This window comes from Thamnophis elegans, chromosome 2, assembly GCF_009769535.1.
Source record: "Thamnophis elegans isolate rThaEle1 chromosome 2, rThaEle1.pri, whole genome shotgun sequence".
NCBI lineage: Eukaryota > Metazoa > Chordata > Lepidosauria > Squamata > Colubridae > Thamnophis > Thamnophis elegans.
The window spans coordinates 15,794,930-15,813,342 of NC_045542.1; the positions used below are offsets into that span (position 1 = coordinate 15,794,930).

An 18,413-nucleotide genomic window follows, 5' to 3' on the forward strand; every position below is an offset into this window, starting at 1 on the left:
GGATTAGGGAAGGAAATCCAGTTCCTCATTTTCCAGGAATTCACACAAGCCTTAACTGGACAGAAACTGTGAAAAGCCTCAAGTTGTCACATTTTGGAAACCAGGAAAGCTGGTTTAAAGGGCTATTCAGTAAAATGTATCCCACCCTGGAGAATGAATTGGAATAACTTTATTAAAAATGCAGAGGTTGCAGGTAGTTTCTAAGCAGAGAGGAAAGTGTTTTCTAAAAAAAAAATGTTTTCTAATCCTCTTTTGCTATTTCATTTTTCATAGGAAAAACTTACTCTAGTGAATATATTCTAATCCAGTGTTTCTCAACCTTGGCGACTTTAAGTCCCGTGGACTTCAACTTCCAGAATTCCCCCAGCCAGCTTTGCTGGCTGGGGGATTCTGGGAGTTGAAGTCCACAGGACTTCAAGTCGCCAAGGTTGAGAAACACTGTTCTAATCCACCCACAATTTCCCTATCCAAATCATTAACAATTCCTTGTCCCAGCCAGGGCCTCCCAATTTAAAAACTTTTTGAGAGAGCAAACCTAATTCAATATAAGTGCTATCCATGGAAAGTCCACAAACAAGGCAAGAAGGCAATTACACAATCCTATTTATCTTTCCTATAAATGCCCACCATTTAGCTTATTTAGGGATGGCAGCCATGAGTTCGTTTCAGCATTCTTTTAAACCAACATGATTGGTCTTTGCTACAGCTTGTGATCTCAGATTCCATAGTTAAATTATTGTGCATTGTATAAAGAGATGCTTCTCTTTTGTTCCGATTCTTGTCAGCCCAAGGAACCAAAAAGGACACAAGGAGTTGCTTTTAAGTAGCTTCCTTATTGTTGCTTGCCTGTAGACAGAAATTTAGCCAGATTGAAGCACTTAACCTGCATAACACTAGATATATCCTGAGAAGTGCTAGGGGTTTGCTCTCATTCTGCATACCAAAGAATCTAAGCTTCTTCATCTCTTTATTTGCTGGGAAAGAACCCCTTCATCTTGCAACTCTGGCTCACATACTACCACAATTGCCCCACTATCACACAGCTTCATTGGATGATTCTCAATGAGCAGGTGGCAGCCATGGCCAGGAGATTGGTTGCACAACTGCATTCGTGAGTCAAGGGTGCCAATTCTTGGATCAGGAAGCCTTCTCTCATGCCTTCATCATTTCTGAATTGAACTGGTGCAAAGAACTGTACATGGGACTGTCCTTGAAGATTATGCAGAAGCTGCAACACATCCAGTATGGGTAGTTATGGTAGTCATATAACATATCTACATGGTGACCTGTTTTTATGGTGTATACCACCCATAGTTATATTTTTGGAAACTGGGTAACTATAAGTCAGTCAGTCAGTCAGTCAGTCTGTCTGTCTGTCTCTCTCTCTCTCACACACACACACACACACACACAAACACACACACTGGGTCTTGTTGTATTCGGGTCTTTTCCCATGTAAGATTGAGATTGTCTTGGCAACATTTCAGCGAGGTCTCACTCGCCATCTTCATCTTCATATATATGCCCAAATATGGGAGGGAGCATACTGCTTCCCTTTTCCGTCTTTCCGTTCACCCTAGAGCCACCCAGGCAGAAAGCCATTTTTTATGTTGCCTTTGTTACATTTGTGTTGCATTTCCCTTTATTTATTTATCAGCACAAATGCAACACATTTTATAGATAGATAGATAGATAGATAGATAGATAGATAGATAGATAGATAGAGAGAGAGATAGCTATTTTTGTTAGTTGATTTATTTATTTACTTAGTTTATTTATCTATTCACATTGCACTTTTATTGTTTTTACAAATGCTTCAAGTGGCAAACATATCCAACACACCTTCCTCCTCCTATTTTCCCCACAACAACCACCTTGGGAGGTGAGTTAGACTTAGAGAGACTGACAGGCTCAAAGTGATCCAGTTGGCTTTCAGATCTAAGGCAGGATTTAAACTCACAGGCTCCAGCTTTCTAGTCTGGTGCCATAACCACTAGAGCACTGATGGCAAATCTTTTCGGCACCTAGTGCCCAAACCGGAACACACGTGTGTATGCCGCCCACCGGGTCTTCTGGTTTCTGGTGCACACATGCACAATGGTCAGCTTGTCTTCAGGTTTCCGGGGCTCCGGCATATGCAAAAATCAGCTGGCCGGTGCACATGCATGCACCAGAAACCAGAAGACCAGTTGGCAATAGCACCGGTGCTCACAGAGAGGACTCTGCGTGCCACCTCTGGCACGCCTACAATAGGTTCGCTATCACGGCACTAGAGCAAACTTTTTTGGCTGGAGTTTCTGAGAGTAAAGCAAATGACTTGCACTGAAAAGCAGTATAATAACATGGAGAAGCAGATACACACAATGATGTGATTTTGTTGAAAAACAGAACAAAAAATGGCAGAGAGCATGGGGTTTAGGTTTTGTACTTTCCTTCCTAAAGCAAGCGCTCAGTCTTGGCAGATATAAATCAGTGTGTTTTAGTTAAAATCTCAGAAATGTGAATAAATGATTAGGAGCTGATTTTCAGCACCCACGATTACGCTTTCTTATTGGTGGGGCCGAGTCATAAGAAAAATATAAGTCAAAAAACAAATACACAGATCATTTAAATGTATAATTTAACATTTATGAGCAAGCAACTCATTCCTTTAAAAAAAATGTATAATCTTGATTATGGTTAATATATTCATTTTACATTATCTTCCAGTGCTAAGAAAACATACAATTAAAATATGTTTTGCTGCTTTTCCATAGAATTCATCATCTACCAAGCCACTTCTGCACATTCTGTTTTTTCACTTGTTCCATGTAAACCACCACATAGACAATTTCTTTTGTTTTTCAATTTGACATGTACAAAATCAATTTATTCCCCTATAACATTAAAGCCACATCAGTTTTGTAGTAGCTTGAAGACGTTGTTCCAGATCACCCGTTGCCAATATCATTACTGTATGCAATGAAATTGTGCATGTGTTTACAAAGTCTAGTGGAATACTGTTTGCAAAATGTTGATGTGTAATATACCAGGCTTTGTCTGTATATTCTTTCTTGTTGCAATTTTAGGTGTTCATTTAAAAAAAAAAAACTCTTAAAACTTAATGCATATTTAGTATTAGTGATGTGTTTTTACTGTACAGTCATAGTGACGAATATGTTCAGACAGTAAGAGTTTAAAAAATAAAAAAGAAAGTTTTCATCTTGTTTAAACATTTTTCCATTTGAAAGCCTGTGTGACCTCATTCCAGAAGGTTGATAAGAAAATAAATCTACATAGAGCTATTAAACTGTAAATCCAAAGAAACTGCAGCGTTGGAAATTTCTGCTTTGTTCAATTGATTTTGAAACTGCTCCTATCCTTCCATGCTGGAATGCCCATCTAAACTACCTTTTAAGGAATAATTGTAATTAATATAATTTTGGATATAGTTTTCTGTCACCTAGAAAATCACATGCATGTGTTGAATATAGGCAAATTTGTACCTGTTTAGTAATAAAAGATACAGTAATCATATGGAAGCTCTTCAGATGTTTCTGAATTACAATTGCTAGCATCTCTTGCCATTAGTCACAAGGAGGGCAAAGGTTCCCAATTTTTGCCTTACTGTAGTCCTAAGTACATCCAGTTAAGAGTAAAATCCAGTAAATGCAATTTTCTTTCAAGTGGAAATGGAAGTAGGATTATAGCGTAATAAGGCAATTATTGATCTTCATTCTGCCTTTTTCTCTCTCCCCCCCCCCCCACATTCTGCAGCTGCTTATGTTTTGGATTTGAGACATTTTTTTTAGAAGCTGTTCCATGGAGAAAATATTGTTAGAACTAGAACTGCATGTGTCTGTGTGTCCCCAGGCAAAATCCCCCCAAATCACTCACATTTAAGTTACTGTTGATCAACAGCTTTTCAACAGGCAAATGAACATGCATCCGTAAAATATTTTTTTAAAATATAGGTTGTTTTGTGCAGCCCCAAACCCTATTTTGTTTTCACTTTACAGTGTTTATTTTTATGTGTGTAGGGGTGGGTGGGGATTGAATCTAGAGAGATTAGAAGGTGGAATACACACATCTTTAAATAACTGTCAATAACAGCTATCAGCACATGAATTGACTCATTTGAATGTGTGAAAACAAACTGTAAGAAATGAGTCACCATCAATCTGTGCCTTTTATCCCAGCAAATATGATACCCTTTTAAACCCAAATGAGAGCCTTTAAAAAGAGACAGTGATCCTTGATGACTGTATCTCTGAGCCCACCTTGCATCCTCTATGTGGAAGGGGGTCATTTAACCACCCACGCCATCCTATGAATCCACAGACTTCATTTTGTAATTCCTTTTGTTAATCTGTTAAAGCCAGCCAGAATTATTTTAGCAGCTAAGAAAGTCAGGTTTCTCTCAAAAAACTAAGAAGGGTCAGGCTTCATCAGTTAAAACCACCAAAAAATTTCAGACATGTAAACTGTGCTAGAAAATATCAAAAACATCCACAAACAATCCAGTAACAAACTAGGTTCTTATTATTATTCATGGGATTCTCATGTCCATGAAATTACCAGAAATTAAATTTGAGATTTTTTTTCTTTTCTAGTTATTAATGCGCAGTCCTATACATATTACCAATTTGCCTTTATTTATCAATTTGTATGCCTTCCCAATTTCTGTAATGACCTAGGCAACTGATCAGAAGTAGATTCACCCAAATTAAATAATACATATACCCAAGTGTTTTTTTTAGTAATTTTATATTCTTTCTTTTATCCTGGAACTAAGAGAAACTTCCTTGACTATCCCAGACTTGTTTAACAGGATGCAAATTAATGGTGCCGTAACACAACTATTCTCATCCTGTCTTACTTCAGTCCTATCCTGTCTGAAGAAAAAGCCTGTTGTTTCAATAAGGACATTGATAAGTTTATTGACATTATTACTGTATCGCCTTTCATATTTACGATAGGGCTTAAAGGTTTCAAGGTTTAGTGCCTGACCCCATGTCCTAATGAAATTACTTTCTGAAGCCTACACGGTACACCTGCTGATCTATTGCTTTGGCAGTCTTGGTGGCTGGCAAACAAGAAATCAGAAACAGATTCCAAACCACATTCTCTGCACCATTGCACTCTTCTTGATATATGTGCACTTGTTGGCTGCAACGACATGTCTTTTGGTAATGCTAGTCACATTTGTAATAGCAGTAAAGATGTACAGACTGTAACTTCCCTAGGTTTCCCTGGAAAATTAAAGCCCAACACGCTAGTTCCTTGCAGGTGTGTTGTTCCAATAAATTCTCTTCACTGCAGATTCAATTAAAGAGTTTGTGTATCCCAAATACAGAGCCTTTCAATAGACCTGATGCATATATAAAGTGTAATAAAAATGAGGATTCTATGCTCATCTAAAAACCTTATGCTTCATCTTGGTTCTTATTTCAGTTTCAGAAGCTGCTTTTTCTATGTGTTCAATGACAATAATAATGAATAACCTTCTTCAACCTGTTGTCCTTCTCTAATATGTCACTACTGGCATTTTGGGAGTCCTAATACAATTTGGGCTCCATGTTAAGCTACAACTTCCATTATTCCCAGATTGCATTACCATTATAGGATGGTGGGATGGGAATACAGTTTTGCTAGGTGTCAGATTGTGAAAGGAATTTTCAATGCCTTCCTTCTTCCTTCTCTTTTATTTAGACATAGGTACCTTTATATGCCACCTACTCCACAGATTTTACTTTAATTTACATTCTAAACCATAAAGACGAAACTGTATTCACCCATTTCCAGCTCTACACACTGCACTAGCAATTGCCTCAGTTAAACAGCACTTTTGCCTAAAAAATCTCATTGGACAAGGCTTCGCTGCGATCCTAACCGTTAGCAGGGAAAGGGGTGGGGGTATCCAGATCGTCGGGGCTATTCTCAGCTACTGTTGCCCAGTTCAGAGTATTGCTGATCTAAAGATCTTACGTCGTCTTTCGCCAGCCTTCTCGCTGCTTCACTTCGCTAGTCATATGTGCCAACTTGCTATGTTGCAAAAAAGAAGGGGGGGGGGGAACCTACGAAGCACACGGTCAAGTCCGTGTTTTGCTTAGTCAGGGGTGGAACAAGGGAAAGGTTTGGAGCGATGGCGCGGAGGAATCTCGCGTTTCCTTAGGGAGCTGGCTCAGGGACGAATCGGCAGAGAGATTTGATGCTGCCAGAAGGCAGATCCCGCTAAGTAACTGAGGTTGGGTTTTTAAAAAAATAAAATAAAACAAGAAACAAAGCACATGGAGGCTCAGAACATTTCGTTTAATAACTGCAACGCCATCCGGTATCCGGCGATTCGGAGTAAGCCCCTCTGATTTCAGGGAGGCTTACTCTTAGGTAAATATAGGTCGCAGAAGCAAAGCAGGTGTAAAGCTTCGGAGGCCCGAGGTCGGGCGCGTGTGCTTCTTTGTGAGGGCATCGCTCCATATCGTGGCTCCCTCAAGGCGCCCCGCGAGCGCGAGCGCCTCCCTTCGTTTCCCCAGCCTCCCCCCCCCCACCTTCCCGCGGTCTGTGTGTGTGTGTGTGTGTGTGTGTGTGTGTGTGTGTGTGCGCGCGCTTGTCTCGCAGGGCGGGGCGGGCGGGCATCCTGAGCGACCAATCGCAGCGCCGTTCGCGGGGAAGGCGGGTGCGAGCGCCCTGGGTGGGAAAGCGAGTGGCGGGGCGCCCGCAGACCGGACTGGCGAAGGGAAGAGGGAGCAAAGGTATAGATATTATCGAGCGCGGCTGGGTGAGCGCCATCGATTTCTCCCGGGAGGACGGAGCCGGCATGGAACCCAACAGTCCCCGTAAGATCCAGTTTACGGTCCCGTTGCTGGAGCCTCATCTCGACCCGGAGGCAGCGGAGCAGGTTGGTTAGCAACGTTAACGGGAGCGCCTACTTTTTTTTAGGGGTTATATAGCCTCTCCCCCACTTTCCCCCAATGACAAGTTGAACGGAAAGTAAGCCTCAGCCCGAGGTTAACCTTGACTCGGATCTGTTTTCTAGGTGGGCTTTCTAATCTCGGGACATCGTCCGAAAGTAGTCCTGTAACTCCCTGTCCCCCTAAACACGCGTTTTCCCGTGCATTTCCAGTGAGATTCAGTGCTAGGGAAGCGTGTTAAGGACAGCCGCTGGGCACATGCGGAACATCATCATCATCCCTGAGAAGAATGGTTGTATCGCCAGATTTAAAGTATCTGCACTCCTAGCGTGTGTGATCCCTGGCGGATTTCCAAAACGTCCGTCTTTGGGTTTAGCACGTGGGTTGCCTCCAAATCTGCTAGTTTCCCCCAGAAAGCCCCCTTAATAGTCTCTTTCTCGTTATGTTTCCCAACTACTAGCTTGGAGAATATTGCTGACTTTCATGCTGGAGGTGACATTGCCATCTTGGTTAGAATCAATGATTGAGATTGGCTTAAACTCTGTCAGTAATGGGACCTTCTTTTGGGTATAGGTCTAGTTGCAGTCTTCCCTTGGCGTTTTATCCAGGTTAAGCATTTTCTCCCTACTGTGACGCTCCCTTTCCTTACATTCACCCAAATGCCCAAGCATGGCAACATGACAGACTTTTCACCTGGTTCAATTACCTTAATTCATATCTTTTGGATTCACACAATCATCATCGATTAACTAAACCATTCCTTAAAATTAACCAAGGTTTAGCGGTAGGCTTGGTTAAAGACAAAGCTGGCCAAAATAGACCACTAGATCATGGATTGCTTGGGACCCCTGTATGTTGGTACAAGTATGCTGTTGGGAAATTGGAGCTCACCGTGGACAGCCCTGATATATTAGGATTAGGCTTTGCTAACACTGTAAGCAGGGAATAGCTAACCAGAGGAGTTTCTTCTGGGTTACGGCAGGAAGGGAGATGGCATGTTATGGGGTTGGGGCTGTCAAATGTAGCAGGCTGCTTCCATTTGATCAGAAGAGCTCAGTCGGGGCGTATTTGGGGAGATACATTGTTCTGTGACTGTAGCCAAACTCCCCTCTTCTACACAGTTATTGCAAGTCTTCAGAATTCTGAGCTCCCACTGTTTGTGGCCCAGAACTGTCACTGTTTTTTAATTTAATTGACCTCTTGCTTTCCCTGGCTCCTCCCCTACTACTACTTTCCATAGTACCATCCTCTGGAAAGAGAGAGAAAGTGATCATGCCTGTATCGCTGCTGTGAGGAGCTTCCCCTGCAGATGAAGCTGCTCCTTATAAATCCAAGCTGCCTTCCCACCCACCCCCACCCCTGATTTACTGATACTCTTGTCTTCCGTTGGAAGCTCTTTAAGGGAACAGAGTTGTCTTCCCTAACCCCTTTCCCACTTCCTTTTTTCATTATGTTACATATTGATTGTTCTAGCTTTGTTGCAATTTCATTATTAGGTTCTAATGAGCTTGATTTTGTTGCTTAGCTTCAAAATGGATACACAGGAAGCCATATGGGAATAGTTGGGAGGGGGGGGGGATAATCCAAGGTCTCTCCAGTGGTGTTAAATTAACACCTTTATAATCTGCAGCCTTCCCGGTTCCCCTGCCCTGCTCTCCAGCTCTTGGGATAAATAGTAAAGTTAATGTTTTTTTTCCAGCTGCAGTGCTTTTTCTTTTAGCTCTTTGATCCACTTCGGTGGATAGAACTTGCTATCCTATACTGGGTTGGTGCCTCCTCTGAGCAACAAGTCACCTTTATGGATTAAGTCATCTTTAGGAGCCCCAATATACTCTGAACCTTCACATCACTGCAAGCAATAGCCGTCATTGCAGAAGACAGGGAAATTGCTCAGGCTAGCTTGAGCCTGCATTTGGAAGGACAGGCTGTTGCTGATATATTAATTCTGTCTTAAGCTTTTAAAAAAAAGGAGTTAAAATCTCTCTTGAGTTGAGCTTGACCTTTTATAACCTCATAAATACATCCATGCTGTTTTCTTCTTAATGATATGGAAATTATTTGCCATTACCTTCTTCTGGCACAATTAAAAAAAGAAAACGGGGTCTAGCCTGCAGCTGTGGATTTCCTGCATAGGAACTGACTGTGTGCTCGGTCCAGACAAGATGGAGAGTCAGCTGTGGCAGGTTTCCCCATCTTTTCACTTCACCAGCTTTTTTTGCACAGGCAGTCACTGTCAACAAGGGACAGCTCAGAGACTTGTTTCTTTCTGGGGAAGTATCCCTGAGGAGAGTTTTTGAGAGAAGCTAATAAAAGCTGACCTTTAGAACAAAAGAGACCAAAATCTCCTCAGTGCTTTCGTCTACAGGTAGACTGTTTGTGGCCCAGAACTGTCACTGTTTTTTAATTTAATTGACCTCTTGCTTTCCCTGCCTCCTCCCCTACTACTACTTTCCATAGTACCATCCTCTGGAAAGGATCTAAAATCTTAAAGTAAGCCTGCTTTAGATGCCATTCTTCTACCTGAAGAAAGCAAGGCTGCCCTGAAAAAAGCCCGATGCTTCTTTCTTTAGAGAACAGAAAATATCCTTAAGTTCGAGTACAGTTAAAAGAGTTGGAGGTTGGGAGTTGTATTTAAAGAAAATCTGGATGGCCTTCTTCCAGTGTACACAGTCCTGGGCTTAGATTTTTTTTGATTTAGCCAAACCCAGGTGATTCTGCTGCATTACCAAAAGCTTACCTCCTCCCCAGGTTTCTTCTTTCCTTGAGTGAACATCTTGGTCTTCTGGGTCACCATGATTCTTTACTGGTCCTACAGCCTGCAGTTGCCTGATTGAAGGTCTCCCAGTGGAATTAAAATACAGGATAGGGTCTTATTTTCTTTTGACCCCCAAAATAAGCACTTGGCCTTATTTTCAGGGAGGTCTTATTATTTTTGAGGTGCAGGAGCAGCGGTAGGTTTCCATTTTTTTTACTATCGGTTCGCTCGTGTGCATGTACAACGCATGCACAGAGCCTCCCGCCGCTGCCACTACCGGTTTGCCCGATCCGGGCTGAACCGACAGAAACCCACCTCTGTGCAGGAGGCGGTGAGCGTGGTCTCTTCATGGCTGCTGCTGCGTTGCAATATTTTTGAGGAGGGCTTATTTTTTGGGGGAGGGCTTATTTTTGGGGAGGACTTATTTTGGGGGAGGACTTATTTTAGGGGGAGGACTTATTTTAGCGCATGTGTTCCAAAGCCCAGTTGGACTTATTATCCAGGGAGGTCTTATTTTCAGGGAAACGGAGTACCTTTTCAGAGGTGTGGTGATTTGGCTAAGGTGGAGTGGTTTAGCTTTGGATGACAGCAAGAGTAGTGAGAAGAATTTGTTGGAAATGAAGGATTGGTTTAGGCACCCTTGCCCCACATTCTGATTTTCTATCGTTTTGATTACTTGGAGCTTGGCGACTCATAGTTGAGAATATGTGAATTGACTATATTGAGAAATGAGGGGTCCATGGTGCTTTCTGGGCTTGTTCGTTTTCTTGCAGACGTTTCATTACTCTAACTAGGTAACGTCATCAGTGCTGAGCTACAAATATTCAGTGCTTTCAATCCTGAGCTACAAATATTCTCCTTCATAGGTATATTGAGAAACTTTGGTCCTTCAGTGAGAGATGCTGTATATTAGGTGTAGGCAAATGGCACAATTGTCAAAGGTGGGAAGAGATAAGTATCAATCTGCACAGGGTTGAATATAATTGGAGTCTGAGGAGGGAGAGGGAGGGAGGAGGGAAGGGAGGAGTGGGGAGAGAAAGAAATTGTCTGCTTTATGGTTCCAGACTCTAATTCTTCAAGCAATGAATGGAAAACATAATGTGGCTACAATTAGAGGGAGAAATAGGGCTATAAATTTCATTAACAACCCCCCCCCCAAACCACCCATAATTCAACACCAGTTACCCAAAGCACAAGCAGAGCCTCTCATTCTGTCTCTGATTGGTCTGTTATTGATTTGTGGCCACATTGCACAGTATATGCTGGACCTTGCTTTTTGCCTTTTATTTCCTGGAATTGAACTAACTTTCTTGCCTTGCCTCATTCTATGGAATAGCATGGGTGGTCTTGATTTGAAGCAGGTGAAGTATGGTATGTAGTGTTTCAATTTTAGTTTTTAGTTTAGTTATAGTTTTGCTTGTCACCGAGCCAGCTGAACTACCATAGTTTGGATATTGTGGTTTTGTAGAAGTTCCTCCCAAGTGGTATTGGATTTGTCAGCAACCTGAGTATATATTAAACTATTACGGAAAGCCAGCACTATTTTAAAATATTAGAAAAAGGGATGCTGAGTGAATCAACTTTGATGAATTTCTTAGAATAAGTCAATTGTTTGTTCAACTTCAAGCAAATCAGCTAGGGCTCCTTCCCTTCTTCTGATTCTTGACACTTTTTATTAGAGATTTCAGGAATTGAACGCAAATGTTTCTGGAATTGGGATTAGTGTTCTCCCAGGGTTTCTGAGGGACCATGTCAAGGTACAATGAGCATGGCAAAGACTGAAGAACCAGTGAGTTACCCAGTTCTTCAGAAGGAGAGGACAGAAGACCCCCCAAATATGTTCCTGAAGGCTGTTCCGTGCAAGGAAACTGCATGATATAGATTCCCCGGGTATGAGCTCTGGGTGATGAAGACATTAGCCGTCATGTTACTCACAAACATGACAGAGCCTTTTAAAGGACTCAAAGTTTGCTAATCCTAATTTCTAATTGCTTTTGGAAATTGCTTATTTATCTATCTTAAACAATTAGAGAACTTCAAAACGACAAGCTTGAAAAGCCATCTAGAATGTCTATCTTATTTCTGAACAAAGGAAAAATTAACTGTAAGTTTAGGAACCTAAAGATGTTTTTTAAAAATGCCAAAAAGCTAAATAAGATTTTAAACTAAGAAAATTATAAACAAGTTAAGATTCCAAACATATTTGAAACCCCAAAACTTTTAATATAAAATTTTGGAACTAATTATATAAAATAGCTTTTCATGATAACTAAAATTAATTTTGTCTACTGTAAGTCACAATACAAATTATAGACGTCATCATTTAAATTGGACACTAGCGGGGATTAAAGATTCCAGGCAAAAAGAAAAAAAGTGTAAACCTACTTTTGATTTTGGTCAGTATTGGAATTTACAAAATGACACAACACATTATAATATTTGAAATATTAAAGAATGGGACCAGAAATTAGTAACCACAAAATCAACAATATCAGTTACAAGGTCTGTTTCCATGGATAGTCTAGTTAATGAAGGAATAACAAATATGAAACAAATTTTGTTTAATGCAGAAATAGAAGAATCAGAAATATTGGATTTTAAAAAGTGTGGAATATATAACAGAAGTTATTTAAAATGGGAATACAAGTGACAGGCCTGGATATGGATTTTTTGCTGGATGAACAAAAGAAACTGGCTCAAGTTTTAAAACTTAAAGAGGAAAGGGTGATGACTTTGATAATGTCTTTTTATTGGATTTACAAAGGAGGTTTGTTAAAAGCCTTCATCAAAGTAACCTATGGGTTGGAACAAAGAAGAATTGAAGAAAAAACATATCCTATGACAATATTTAAATAAAGATTAAGATTTTTCAGAAATAGATGGAAGAAACATAAAGTTGATTTATTTGATCAAAGTTAAGACATGATTTTATAAATGATGACAACATTTACAGGCCTTTAGCTGACACCAGATTGAAAGATTGATATCTTATGAATTTCTTTATCAACAAGAAATAGGTTATGACAGACCTGGGCATTTTACAGCCCATGAGCCACAACTGGCTCATGGGCTGTCCCATTCCAGGTGACAGCATTGGTGGCACCAGTGCTTGAGTGTTGGATATGTCAGGGGTAAGGCCATTGGTGTGAGGTTGGCGGAGGGAATGTGCTGGCTTCCCCAGAGGGGGTGACACCAGGGCAGGGCAGCAAGGGTAGCCCTCCACAATAGTCCCAATTTCTCATGTGACTCCTTGCTAAAATGAATTGCCCACCCCTGGGTTGAATAGATATCCTTATCCAGGCCTGTCATTTTATATGAGCCATGATATAACCCTAACTGATATATCTGAATTGGATGAAAAGAAATCAGTGTGCTAATATATCAAGGCCATTAGGTTTAAGGATGAGCCCTTTTTAGAACAGCACACATTTTTATGGGGCCTCACTCGTCTTAGTCTTCTAGCCCCCACTTCTTGGAAATGGTCTTCCACGGAACTGCCGTGTCATGATGGTCTTGAAACCTATCTCAGAAGCATAGTTGGCATAAACACTTTTGTAAGAGAATTAAATGTTTCAAAGAATAAACTATTACATTTCCAGGGATTTGTGGACTGTTATTCTCAGACTCTGAATTATAGGAATGGGAATCCCAGCATACCAGATGAGAGATGATCTTCAGTGTATAGAATGGTATTTATTTATTAAGAAGATTTATATGGCCGCCTGACTCCTGATGACTCTGAGCAACCTATAGAAGTAAAACCCCAAATATAAAACCCAATAAACCTCCACACCTCTGACAAAAACCATCAAACAGACCACTTGATGGACTCTCTATCACCTTGGAGACCCAAGCCCACTAACAAACCAGTGGTGAAATTCATTTTTTTTACTACCGATTATCTGGGTGTGGCTTGGTGAGTGCGGTGTGGCTTGGTGGGCATGGCAGGGGAAGGATACTGCAAAATCTCAGTTCCCAGCCCACTCTGGAGCCAGCCAGAGGTGGGATTTGCCAGTTCTCTAAACTACTCAAAATTTTCGCTACCGGTTCTCCAGAACCTGTTGGATTTCACCCCTGTAACAAACCCATATTTCCAAGACATTTTGAAAGAACATTAAGGTGGGAGCCAATCTTATCTCTGCAGGATTGGTATTCCAGAGTGAAGGCCCTTCTTCTTGGTCCTTAAGAGAGGGGACCTGTAACATACGCTGCCCCCCCCCACTCTGGTGGCTTAGGTAGATGTATTTCAATCAGAATAGAGCTGGAAGGAGCCTTGAAGGTCTTCTAGTCCTACCCCCTGCTCAGGTAGGAGGCCCTGGCCTATACTATTACAGTCTGCCTAGTCTTTTCTTAAAACCCTCCAGTGATGAAGCATCTACAACTTCTGAAGCAGAGGGGGTATTCAGCAGGTTCTGATCAGTTCTGGAGAACCGGTAGCGGAAATTTTGAGTAGTTTAGAGAACTGGCAAATACCTCTGATTGGCCCCACCCCCAACTATTCTCTGCCTCCCGAGTCCCAGTTGATCGGGAGGAAATGGGGATTTTGCAGTATCCTTCCCCTGGAGTGGGGTGCCACACCCACTAAGCCATGCCACGCCCACAGAACCAGAAGTAAAAAGGTTTGAATACCACCATCGTTCTGAAGGCAAGCTTTAAAAATATATAAGCTTTATTGTCCTCAAAAAAGGAAGTCCCAAAGCTGCTTTTTCAAGAGGCAGCTGGAAGAACTCCATTCGCCTCTTGAAAAAGCACCTTTGGGACAACCATGACCTGGATGACTGAGAATCGCCATAGTCAAAAAAGGAAGCTTTATCATTGGTGACAATCTGTGTAGAGGATATTTCCAGTTCATCAGCCAAGGACAAATGAGTAGATTTTATCTGGTAAGTATGTGATTGTTTACTGTTTTTCCATCACGATCCACTCTGTGTATGAAAAGAAGTAAAAGGAAATAAATAGATAGATATCCAGAATGCAGCATCAATGCAGCATTTTTGTGATGCTTAATTCTTAATCATTATATCTGGAAGTGAGATAAAATGGAGACTATTTATTTATAATCTCTAGGAAATTGGATTCGGTATACTGCTGGCCGGCAGTGCACTATGCTTTAAGAAGGAAGAGACCCAACTGTTGTGAAATAACTGGCAGCCCTTTCTGCCAGGCTGAAATAGCAGGGGATAATCATATTTCAGGGCCATGCGATCTCTTGAGAGCAAAAGGACAAGGCGGTGTATTAAACCCAGTTTCCAATGGTTGTAAACATATTTAACCAACTACAGCAAAAACTGAAGATTTCAAAGGGCAGTTTTGGCGGGAGCGTGGGGAGGGCTTGAAGGTAATTCCCAAAACACCTAATGAAACTCATTCTTTCTGCATCCCATTAAATAGAACTCTTAAAATCTATAGAAAGCCATCTAAGTGCCAAAAGTTAATAATAGCAGTGGTGACATTAATCCATGCAATAAGAGAGAGGGGGTGGGGGGGACGAATGTCACAGACAAAACTGACAATCATGTCTCAATATAACCTTCCTGGTTTATCTTCCATGAATTGTGTATATTCCACTAGAAATAAAGTTCCAAAAAGAAAATAAAAATAAAACCTTTTCTTTCATTAGCTGCTGAATCTGAGCGCTAAGGCAGGAATTGGAGAATGTTGCTATTTTCCCTGCTACTTCTTAAGCCTCTGCTCTTTTCAATTACCGTAATTTTTAAAATAAACCAAGTTTCTAGCCTTTATAAAATATATAAGAAGGAAATGTGCATACAGATTTGACCCAGCTCTTCAGTAAGAATTATAACTGTGGGACACTTTGATGTGCCGTAGCCAATGAATACAAAAATCTGATATGAGTAGCAGGTGCTTAGCATCTTGAAATTGTTTGAATGCATTAATTTTCATTTTTTTAAAAATACATTTTAAATAAAATAACAAAACATCATCTCCAATGCTAGTTTACCGTTTAGTTTACAGTTTAGAATTAAAGCCGTGACAGTGCAGTGGTTAGAGTGCAGTATTGCAGGCTAACTCCACCAACTGCTAGCAGTTCAATCCTCACCGGCTCAAGGTTAACTCAGCCTTCCATCCTGGAAAAATAAAAGACCCAGATGGTTGGGGCAATATACTGACTCTGTAAACTGCTTACAGAGGGCTGTAAAACCCTATGAAATGGTGTATAAGTGCTATGACTAAAGTCAGTGACCTATCCAGCATTCTGGATTTCAATTCCCATCAAGCTCAAGCAGCATGCTAAAAGTATAGGTCTTATAGTTTGTCCAGTGGACAAACTAGTCCAGTTCATCTGGGAGATAACAGGATCCCTTCTTTTCATGTACAGTTTTTTTTTTACAGTGTTTCCTCATCGTTTTAGCCTGTTTCCATCCTTCTGTGGGATCCTGTATTCCCCTTTGTTTTAGCAGTATTGTTACAAAACGGAGTGATTTCAGACAAAGGACTATCTTGTGGCTAATTGGCAATGAATGTAGAACCAATCTACAACTAAAGAGAAATTTCCTGACAAATAGATCAATTGATCAAGTGGAATGACTTGGCTTCAGATGTTGTGGGTGCTCCAAACTAAAGGTCTTCAAGAAGAGATTGGACAATCATTTATCTGAAATGGTATAGGACCGGGACGGCAAACCTATGGCACGCGAGGCGTTGCCCTGTCAGCTGGCCAGCGTGCGCATGCTCAGTTCAGCCTTTTTAAAAGCAATTTTTCGCCCTCCCCAGTCTCCAGAGGCTTTATAGGAGACTGGGGAGGGCGAAAAGAGCCTCCCCTTCCCGAGACTTCCCTAAAGCCTCCGGAGTGTAAAAAACAGACCTATGGGCAAACCAGAAGTTTGGGAAGGGACTTCCGGTTTGCTCATAGGGTCAGTTTTAGCCCTCCGGAGGCTCCAGGGACCTTCAGGAGGCTTCCCCGAAGCCTCAGGAGGACTAAAAACGACCCTACAAGCAAACCGGAAATCACTTCCAGTTTGCTCATAGGTTTGGCTTAACCCCTCTGGAGGCTTCGGGAACCTTCAGGAGATTTCCCTGAAGCCTCTGTAGGACTAAAAACGGCCCTACGAGCAAACCGGAATCACTTCCAGTTTGCTCGTAGGGTCTTTTTAGTCCCCCGGAGGCTTCAGGTAAGCCTCCTGAAGGTCCCTGAAGCCTCCCAAGGACTAAAAACAGCCCTACGAGCAAATCGGAATCACTTCCGGTTTGCTCGTAGGATCACTTTTAGTCCTCCGGAGACTTCAGGGAAGCCTTCTGAAGGTCCATAAAGCCTCCGGTAGGCTGTTTTCACCCTCCTCGGGCTCCTATAAAGACTCTGGAGCTTGGGGAGGGCAAAAAAGCATGCAAAAAATGGGGGGAGCGCCTCTTGCGTGCATGCGCACTGGGAGGGTCGCACGGTGCATTATGAATGTAGCACGGCCACACATGACCCCCCCTGCGTTCCCCCCTTATGGCACGCGAGCCAAAAAAGCTTCGCCATCGCTGGTATAGGGTTTCCTGATAGAGCAGGGGGTCAAACTAGATCCTCAAGGTCTCTTCCACCTCTGTTATTCTGTAGGAAGCTTTTTGCAATCTTGCTCTATCTCCCACTAACAATTTATAGCATTTTCTACAATCATCCCATCATGACTGTGTCAAAATAATAGTAATGAGGACAGGACAATGCTATGAAGATACTATAAATGTCAGAAATTGATTCCTTGGCAAGTGTGTCTACTAGGTATTGAATAGTGAAAACTATGCCATTTATTTACTCCTTTGAGTGAAATGGTGTCAGAGGATATGGCTCAAGGCTGTTAATAGATGCAATAAATTAAGAGATCTGAGCTGTTCCCCTCAACAGAACAAGTTAGTCTCACCAGATTAAATCTTGCCGCTTTCAGTAAAGCAGATAAAGTTTGAACCTGATTATCTTGTAAATATTTTGACTGTTTCACATTCATCCATAAATGACTCCTTTGTTGAATCTTCTCCCTGCTACGCCTGCTCCCACAGATGCATACACCAACATTCACTTCTGCAAATTACCTACCCTATATAGCACAGTACCATAATACATCAGGCACCTGAGTGCCAGGATCAGACCTGCCCATCTGGTATTTCCCTCCTTAAGAAGGGTTTCCCATCAACCACTAATGAAAATTAGGTTCAAGTGCTCTCAATGGTAGCCTTTTCAGTAGGAGCTGTGGTCTCACAGTGGTTAGAATGTAGTATTGCAGGCTAATTCATATCACTGCCAGGAGTTCGATTCTCACCAGCTTCCAGCTGGTTGATGCAGCCTTCCAGCCTTCGGTAAAATGAGGACCCAGGTTGTTGGGTGCAATTATATGTTATACATCACACACACACACACACACACACATACACATACAGACACAGACACAGATTGCAGATCCCTCTTCCTCAGAATAGTCCTAATTCATTAAGTTTTTAACACTAATTACTAACCAGTGTCCATCTTGAAGGAGGTTTGCATGTTGTTTTGCACTATTTTATATTTTTAGTCTGTTATAATTCACTTAGGGTCTTCTGAATGGGTCATGCTATAAAAATATCTTCCTCTGGGTGCTTCTAGAGATCAGTTGGGAAAAGACTGAATTTTAAATGCTGCCAGATGCTGTCACTTCTAGGGCTTCAATGCCAATATTATCTTTGATTCCCACGCAAAACACAATTTCTTGAAGGTTTTTCTCTCAGTCAGCAATATCCTTAGGTAGTGTCTTTCTGTGTAACCATGCATAATATAATATCTGGTTTCTTGAACA

At 41.5% G+C, this 18,413-nt stretch overlaps 1 protein-coding gene across 2 annotated transcripts in view; it reads left to right on the forward strand.

Moving 5' to 3' along the window:
- The first annotated feature begins 6,673 nt into the window (after window positions 1-6,673).
- Window positions 6,674-18,413, forward strand: part of PPP1R1A (protein phosphatase 1 regulatory inhibitor subunit 1A) — a 106,172-nt gene continuing 94,432 nt past the window's right edge. For both annotated transcript variants that reach the window (XM_032210643.1, XM_032210645.1), the window contains exon 1: window positions 6,674-6,877. In XM_032210643.1, coding sequence (XP_032066534.1) covers window positions 6,797-6,877 — 81 coding nt within the window. In that variant the 5' untranslated portion in view covers window positions 6,674-6,796. The remainder of the gene's footprint in view (window positions 6,878-18,413) is intronic.